Below are 9,357 nucleotides of genomic sequence, written 5' to 3' on the forward strand. Positions count from 1 at the left end.
GATCCACAAATATAACGCGAGGATCCGAAATAATGAAATTACCCGCATTGTGACAGTATTATATTATTTAAAAATATATACATTATGATTAGCGATTAAAATAATGTTTTATATAATACTTTGATTATTTTATTATTATTGGGCTGTATATAAACAATTAAATTATCTTATCAATCATGTGTTATCACTAATTGGTGGTCCAACAAATAACGAATACTGCTGTAGGTAGTTTGCTAGTTTGCTACGTTTTCACTTCTTTCAGCTTTGAATTAATTTGTTGTTTGTGAATAAATTCGTTATTATTATTTTAATAAAATGCCGACTCTTTGTGCCGTTTTCGGTTGTGGAAACAAAACCTTGGACAAATCGTTGTCATTTTACCGGTTTCCAAAGGTTAAAGTGAATGCTGCCTCAGATTTAAAAACACAATTATTAAAACAGCGAACAGCGTGGCTTAACGCATTACACAGAACTGATGTTCTTGATAGTCAGTTGAAGAACATGAGGATTTGTTCAGTTCATTTTAAATCTGGTAAATATTTTATTGTAAATAAACAATAGTTACTTAGAGACTGCTTTGGTAGGTACTTGTTTTTGACTAATATGCTACCTATCCATCTACAGACTACAATTAATAATCATACTTGTATAACTGAGACTGACTTTATATAAAAGGGACCATAAGATCTATTTAATCTGTAGACTATCACATTAGTGATTATGTGGACAAACATAAGAATAAATTAATTATAACTATAATCTATAAGTACCTATAGCTGCTGTATTAGTTAAATTTTTTTATAAAATTACTACACTATAAAATATAAGGTTGATAGCATATTATTAAACAAGTATTCATCAAGTATAATATAAATTATAATTTTTATTTAAATTATTTTATTTTAAGGTAAACCAGCCAATTATAATGATGATAAAAATCCAGATTGGATACCAATAATTTTTTCTTATTTATTTTCTAAATTTTTAATTTTTTTTTTTTTTTCATATTAGGTAAAGCGACTACTCCTGCAATTAAAAGGTACAATCGTGCAAGTAGAAGAATGAAATTAAAACCTACCCAATTGTTTCCAAATACTACGCAATTAAATGTGGTTGATTCTTCTGAACACACTATGAGCATTGATGTACCAAATGATATATCGAATGATGCTACTGAAGAAAGTGGAACAGCCTGTAATACTGACCTTAAGCTAAATGTTATCAACGAGTTGGAGAATTTACGAGATAAGTGTTTTGAATTACAAAATCAAGTAGATTATTTTAACTTAAGTGAAAAAACATTTATTGGGCGGGAAAAAATGTTAACTTATTACACAGGACTGGAATCAATGGCTGTTTTTAATTTAGTATTGGATCACATTAAACATGGACTAACTGCTAATAATCAGAGATTAAATGAATTTCAAAAACTTTTATTGTGTCTAATGAAATTAAGATTAAATATTCCATTTACTGATTTAGGATATAGATTTAATGTAACATGTTCAACAGCATCAATTATTTTCAGGAAAGTGATCATATTGTTAGAACACATGTTTAAAAATCTAATATATTGGCCAGAGAGGGAAGAACTACGCAGTACAATGCCAAGATCATTTTTCAATATATTTGGAAATTCAGTTGCTGTTATTATTGATTGTTTTGAGATTGCTATAGAAAAACCATCAAATTTAAAAGCAAGGGCACAAACATGGTCATCATACAAAAATAAAAATACTGTAAAATATCTTATAGCTATAACTCCCCAGGGAAGTATTTCATATATATCAGATGGTTGGGGTGGTAGAGTTAGTGATAAACATATAACTGAAAATTGTAACTTTTTAAATAATTTAATTCCAGGAGATGTTGTTTTGGCTGACAGAGGATTTACTATTAATGAAAGTGTTGGTTTTCACTGTGCAACATTAAAGACTCCAGCTTTTACAAAAGGTTTACCCCAGTTGCATCCATGTTCTGTTGAAGAAACCAGAAAAATTGCATCTGTTAGAATTCATGTTGAGCGAGTAATTGGTCTTACTAGATCAAAATTTAAAATCTTAAATGGTCCAGTACAAATAACTACTCTTAAACATCAAGATGATGAGACATGTCTACTAGATTCCATTGTAACGGTTTGCTGTGCATTAGTAAATATGTGTAGTTCAGTTATACCTTTAAGTTAAAATTATTATAATTTTATTTAAAAAAAATATATATGTACATTCAAAACCTATTTAAATAAACAAGTACACTTTAATAAAGTTATTTGCAAAATTCGCATTTCCATTTCTTTGATGTTGGTTTGCGTTTAATTCCCAAACATACATAATGGTACCAAAGATTAGGGCAATTTTCCTGTGTACACATAACTGATTTACCTCCTTTGTCTTCCTTACAAGTACAATATTTATAAGGTTCTATAGCAGTATCAGTGTTTTGCATTATTTTCATATTATTTTTTACTGACAAACTTTCAGTATTAGTGAAATACCGCCCTAGAAGTTCTGGTAAGATGGCTTCATAAAAAAACCATTTTGATTTAGCCACTATTTCATTACATATTTCATAGTCAATTTGAATACGTTCTATATAACAATCTTCATATGATGACCATACTAAAAAATCAACGTAAATGACACCACATATCAACAACTGAGTTTGTACCTGATAATTATATTGATGATTTTTATTTAACTTTCCACTAGTTAAATAGGTCATACTTCTTATATTTTTGTCTTTGGTTAAACTATAAGGACATTTTATTTCTACACAGCCTTTCCCACAACAATCACAATTAATTATTCCATCTGGACTGGCACCAAGATATGGAAAATTTGGATTAATTATTAGTCCAGAGATAGTAAATGAAAAATTTATGTGATCGTTTTTTAATTTATCTATGTATGCATTTCTACCATCAATTTCATGAATTTTACCCCAATTGGTAGCAGCGCTATTAAACTGTTTTGTTGATGGATAGCATATTGTTTTTAAAAGACTAATGTTTGAATCATATGACTTAACAGTACATATGTCCTTAGCTCTAGAAGCTGTAATACGGCCACTTCTATACATAAACCAATCTTTAGATTCTGATTGTAGCTTTGTTGATTTCTCTATATCAGAACAATCATTTTCATTTAAAGAAAAATCTAATTTTGAACCTATATCTATTAATTCCTCTCTACTTAATGTGGCATACTCATCTTTAAAAATATTTGTTAAGCTTTTTGGAAAATTATTTTTTACAAATTTTAAATTAAATGGTGTTACAACTTTCAAGATACTAGCTTGATTATTAATGGTTTGTAATTTTCCTAAGAAATTTTTAAATGTATTTGAATCATTCAGTGTTATAGGTAACTTTTGTATGTAACTAGATTTTGGTTTCAATTTGGATTGTGTGGAAGCCATGTTCTTTGGATGATTAAAGTGTATTTCACTTATTTTACTAGGGATAGATTTGTCAAGAGATGGTGCTGCCCAATATGCATAGACATCTGTTACTGATTTTGTACTTTTTATATTAAATGCATGCTGTAAATAAAAAAGGACTGCTCCTACGTGTGAACAACATTCACCTAATCCAGCCATGCATAAGCAATGGGCAGTTTCAACCTTGCCATTATTCTTAACTATAACCCATGGCAGCAATTTAGTGTCATTTAACCTTTGAGAATGTGCTACCTAAATGAAAATAACAATAATATAGAAACAATAGGCTTATAATGAATAATGATTGTAATCTATCAGGGGCGCCGATGTATTTTGAAAAACACATAATAAGACAATTTTATTTTTAGTCAATACACTCAAAAAATAAAATATTCTTAAATAATTAGGTATAATTGTTTAAAAAGTATGTGTTTGCCTTAAATTATATTGTATCCACCCAACCACCCACTTACCTATGAAACGTGTCATAGGTAAAATCAACTTTCGGCGCCTCTGTAATCTATTATCTGTCAAATGTTGTAAAGAAGTAGTGTGCCAACTGCCAAGTAGTTTTAAAACAAATAGTGATAACTAATTAACTTAGAATCTGCAGTTAAAGTTTAGTTACCAGTAAGTATGTAAAGAAAAACAGAAACCTTTATATACTTTTTAAATTAATTTTTACAACATAGAAATATATTTTTATACTTGACTTACTTCAGCAACTACAAGAACATAGCTATCTACCACAGTCCATTTGACATTTGAAACCCAACCACTAACAAAAAAATTATATGCATCTAGACTTTTGTACGCTTTAAATTCTTCCAGTGTGTAAGCACTTTTAGTCAATACTAGGTAGTTACAAATATCAGGGTAAGTAATTGAAGGCACTAAGTTTAAATCTGTTGTCCAAAGTACACAATTGTCTTTCAACAACAAGTATGGATCTTGAGAATTTAACAATAGTATTTTGTCTAAATATCGTTTCTGAACGTCCCCAGTTAAACCACGAGCATGGTTACTTAATTTAATAGACATTATTATAATGTTATAACCAAAAACCACAATTTTAATTAAAACTTAACTAACAAAATTATGACTAAATCAAAAAAAGTTAATTAGAAACCATATACAAATGGACCACCAATTAGTGATAAGAACGTTATCATATCATAATATAACCTAAAAGAATGTGATCTATACGTCAAGTCATCGTGAGTGTCAGTTGTCAGAAAAAGAACATTCTTGTAAATCGTTGATAATCACCTTTTGTAAGTAATTATTTTTAATTAAATGTCCACAATGATAAGTATTAGACCTCTACCTACTACTACTACCTACTTACCTAATGTCCTAGTACCTATTACCAGTACTACCTACAATTATTTTACAAGGCTTATTTTATTTTGGAGACTAGTATAAGACGTTGATCGTTGATCGTTATTAATTAAAATATGAACTTAAAAACGATTACCTATATGGCTATATAATATTATTAGTATTATTACACAGTCGATTTCGACGATTGCCGATAAGTACCTAATATAGATTAATTGATTTTACGTATAACACTCATTATTTCGGAAAGTATCGAATTAAAAAAAAAACATTTTTATATTTTTTAATACCGGCGATACTGGTGCAAATTTTTTTCTGGTAGGGCATTTATGTTTGGTTACTCGATCACTCAATAATTTGTTTATATAAATACCCATACATTTATTGAATGTTTACATTTTAGTTACTTAATAGTTAAGCATAGTTTAAAACTATAGCAAAAATCATTAATATTGATTATTTTTAATTACACTAAACTAATTTAATAAGTACCTACTTATTAAGTATACATCATCTCATAATGTATTGATAATATTATTTTTAAACGTATCCATTTATTATAAGGACAATTTTTAAAGAAATAAGTATTTTTAATTTTACTATTTTAGAATAATGGATGATTCGCAAAATATTCGTGATCTTTTAGATTCGAGTTTTATAAGTTCCATAAGTTCCCTTGAAACGTCTAGTCAACTTAGTATAACGTCCACCTTGAATAATGAATCTACTAATACTGTATTTACTTCGGCTTCAAATTTTCCAGTCCAAATTAATCCAGTTTCTATGACATCCACAACAAAAATAGTATCTAAAAAATCTATTAAACGAAAATTAATGAGTGATACTGAAGAATACACTTTAGTACCCCAAGAAGGAAAAAGTGAAGTTTGGAAAAAGTTTAGGAAAGTTCTGAATGTCGTAGAAAATATAGATGATCCTGAATCCCCAGAACAGATTTCTACAGGATTTATTGCTTGTATTAATTGTAAGGATCTATACGGACAAAACTCATCTACTGCTACACTTTCCAGACATAGATGTAATTTAGGAGTAGGTTCAAAAGAAAAAATTGATGCATATTTTGAAATCACGAATAAGAAAAAAAAAGATATAACAAAAAAAATTGAGGATGAAGCTATTGAAAAATGTGTCAAATATTGTTCTATGGATATAAAACCTATGTATTCTATTGAGGGTGAAGGATTTAAACAGTTTGGACAGTTTTTATTGGATGTGGGTGCCAAGTATGGTAAAATTGACATTGCCGATATTTTGCCGCACCCAACAACCGTTTCACGACACATTGAAACAACAACAAAAGAAATAAGAAATAATATTTTTAAAGATTTATTTTTTATTATCGAAAAAAAATATTGTGCATCGACTTGTGATTTGTGGACTGATAACTTTCGTAGGAAGAATTATATGTCCATAAATCTTCATTATATCGATGATAATTGGAAATTGAATAATCGTTTACTTCATACAGGTCAATTTCCAATGAACGAATCGAAAACTGGTGAAAATATAAGACGTTTTTTTGTATAATTTTTTTTTTCAAATTTCTGATGCAGCAAATAAGCCCTCTAATGATCTAATGTCCAATATAACTTTTGTAACAGATCAAGGTAGTAATATGTAAAGCGAATTAAGAAATACCAATCGTCTAAATTGCAGCGCTCATTTACTCAACACAGTACTACGGAATTTGTTTGACATGAAATATTTGGAACAAGAAGAAAACGGAAATAAGCCACTTGAACCTGTTATAACGCTACTTACAGAATGTAAAAAATTGGTAAGATTCATGAAAAGCACCGGTAAAAATGGCGAACTGTGTAAAGGTCTCGTACAAGAGGTAGAGACAAGGTGGAATACTAGGTTCTTAATGTTGCAGTCTGTTCAAAATGCTCTTCCGCAAATAACACAGATACATGGAGAAAATTTCAATCGAATTCAAAATATAGATACAGAATTACTTACTAAAATAACTCAGTTTTTAGAACCATTTAAGAAGGCATCAGATGAACTTGAGGGCGATAAACGCCCTACTATTCAGAAAGTTGTATTATACCAACCACTACTAAAAAAGCATTTACAAACATATTCCAATCTACAAGAAAACATATATAGTAATGCTGAAGAACTTACTATTAATTACATTTTACAAAAGTTAGGAAAAAGAGGATTAAAATTTATGGACACAAAATTCAAACTAGCACAAGAACATGAAATAGCCGTATTTTTATTCCCAAAATTCAAGTCTTTAAAAATGTTTTCTGAAACTGATAAAGCTCGAATTATTGGAAATATTGAGTTGAAACTTATGCGAATTGATTTGGAAGAAGATAATAGACACACTAATCTTCAAGAGGTGAACATTACAGCAAGAAATCTTAATCCTTCAGGAAACTCCACTTTTTCTGAATGGTAAGATGACGAGAATGATACAGACTAATCAAGAAATTATCCTAGATACAAAAAAGAGGTTGAAGATTATAAAAACAAATACTTTGAAGTTCAAGATGATAACATTTTGGAATTTTGGAATAATCAAAAACACATTTTTCCACTTTTGTCTATTTTGGCGAAGCAAATTCTGGCCATTCCGGCAAGCAGTGCAAGCAGTGAACGGTCATTTAGCGTTGCCGGAAGGGTAATAGAAGAGCGCAGAAATTGTCTTGGTGGTAATACGGTAGATGGCATTCTCTTTTTGAACAACCATTTCAACTCCCAAAAATGAAAATCATTACTTTTATTTTAAGATTATTATATTATGTTTTAATTTTTAAATTTTGTGATAATAAGGTATAATCACTTAATAATAAAGATATAAATGTTATTTTTCTTTCAAATATTTTTCTCACTTTTTTTAATATTAGTAGTTAACTAAACATTAAATAGTTAATAAATACTAATTTTAACATTTATTTTTTGTTTGAGTTTACTTATTTTTTTTCTACGTTACCCTAACTCGTACCCAACTAAGTATTAGTTAAGTAGGTATAGTAATTCGTAGATACCTATTACCTAGTAGCTAGATCGTTTAAACTAGTCACTACTTGCTGCACGATGATTATCCACACGGCAGACTCTACATAACATACTAATCAGTACAAATTATTTAATCGTCTAATAAATTCTATACGGTATAATAATTATCTCAAGTGCTTTTAAATTATACTTAAATGATAGGTAGGTCGTACGTGTTATAAAATTAGTAATGAATAATAGTCAATGGCGCAACTGGAGAGGGGGACCCCGAGTTTTAATTTAATTTTATTGGTTCGGTTCAGTCCGGTCTGGATTTTTTTTTATTTTATCGGTCCGGTCCGGTATTGGTCTTTGTTAAAATGTATCGGTCTAGTCCGGTTTAGAAAAAAACGGACCGTGCAAAGCTCTAGTAAGTACTAACGAATGATATTTTTAAATTACAACAAAATGACTATAATCGTTATTTCTTGCTTATATATCTATTTTTTTATCAGTCGCAAGCAATTAAAAATGGGTATCAACAGCAGATTCAGGATTTTTGATTTTATGAAATGTTCATTTGGATCAGTAATTTTATCCATCGTCTAAAAATACGAAATATAAAATAAAACTTTTAAATACTTAATTGTAAAAAAAAAATATTATATTTACGATTCGCTGAAAAACTAAAAGTTATACTATTATTTAGGTACAACATAAAACCTAATAGATTAAAATTAACGATCGTGTTTATTATTTTTCCAATTTTAAGCAGTGACCTAAATACTAGTTTCCCTCTCATTGATCCTATATTTAATGTTATAACACATTTCACAATTGTTTGTCTAGAATAAAACACTTGCTCTTTAAAACGTCATAGTGTAAGTACAAAATAGAATTTGTAATATAATATTTACATAACTGTGTAGTAGTATTACTAGTTATATTTTTTTATATGTTTTCTTAACCTAGTTTTTAATTTTACATTACTAAATATACCTCATATCGTAAACATAACATGTGTTAAAAAATACACAATAAACACCGGTGTACGTACGATATTTTAGAAACTGATCGATTTACGGTTTTTGTGCTGAAAAATCAAAATTATACAACAGAATCTAAAAATCAAATTTCGGAATAATAAAATGTTAAAATTTCACTGATAACGACCGCTTGCAATTGTATCGCGCCCAATGTAATAACGAAACCATAATCAACTGTATAATATATAAAATCCCGATTTAAAACTTGAGATTGGTGATATACTTATCATGTACCTACTGTACCTATTATCTGATATACTTTTGGTAATCTCAATCAATAATCGAATATATGTCTTTCGATTCCGTCTCGTTGGCAGTTGTACGCAGTTCTATTTCTATTTAAAAATATGAGTTTAATTGTAAATGAGGTTATTGTTAGTGAAAAAATGAAACAATGATTTTTTTAAATGGTTTTAAATTTTGTTTTCATAAACAATTCAAAAATGATGGATATACAACGTTGAAAGTGTTTCAAAAAATCTTGTAAGTCATATAAACATGAAACCGATACTGTAGAAATATTAAACAGACAACAAATTAAGTAACAATTTCAAAATAA

At 28.7% G+C, this 9,357-nt stretch overlaps 2 protein-coding genes across 2 annotated transcripts; one reads left to right on the forward strand and one right to left on the reverse strand.

The window, feature by feature from the left end:
• Window positions 1-268: 268 nt before the first annotated feature.
• Window positions 269-2,186, forward strand: LOC112593475. The gene is made up of 3 exons (XM_025337869.1): window positions 269-532; window positions 908-961; window positions 1,006-2,186. The coding sequence occupies exons 1-3, from the start codon at window positions 316-318 to the stop codon at window positions 2,184-2,186; spliced, it is 1,452 nt and encodes a 483-aa protein (XP_025193654.1). The 5' UTR covers window positions 269-315.
• A 79-nt stretch (window positions 2,187-2,265) lies between these two features.
• Window positions 2,266-3,597, reverse strand: LOC112593476. Its single transcript, XM_025337870.1, has one exon. The coding sequence runs from the start codon at window positions 3,595-3,597 to the stop codon at window positions 2,266-2,268; it is 1,332 nt and encodes a 443-aa protein (XP_025193655.1).
• Between the last annotated feature and the right edge of the window lie 5,760 nt (window positions 3,598-9,357).

Source organism: Melanaphis sacchari, unplaced genomic scaffold (assembly GCF_002803265.2).
Source record: "Melanaphis sacchari strain LSU unplaced genomic scaffold, SCAv2.0 Contig2083_pilon_pilon, whole genome shotgun sequence".
In the NCBI taxonomy this organism is placed as follows: domain Eukaryota; kingdom Metazoa; phylum Arthropoda; class Insecta; order Hemiptera; family Aphididae; genus Melanaphis; species Melanaphis sacchari.

Excerpts from the sequence above, each read along its gene's own strand:
- LOC112593475 (XM_025337869.1), top strand. The coding sequence starts at position 316 with ATGCCGACTCTTTGTGCCGTTTTCGGTTGTGGAAACAAAACCTTGGAC. Across the intron at positions 533-907 it reads TTCAGTTCATTTTAAATCTG|GTAAACCAGCCAATTATAAT; the intron begins GTAAATATTTTA and ends TTTTATTTTAAG. Across the intron at positions 962-1,005 it reads AGATTGGATACCAATAATTT|TATTAGGTAAAGCGACTACT; the intron begins TTTCTTATTTAT and ends TTTTTTTTTTCA.
- LOC112593476 (XM_025337870.1), bottom strand. The coding sequence starts at position 3,597 with ATGGCTGGATTAGGTGAATGTTGTTCACACGTAGGAGCAGTCCTTTTT.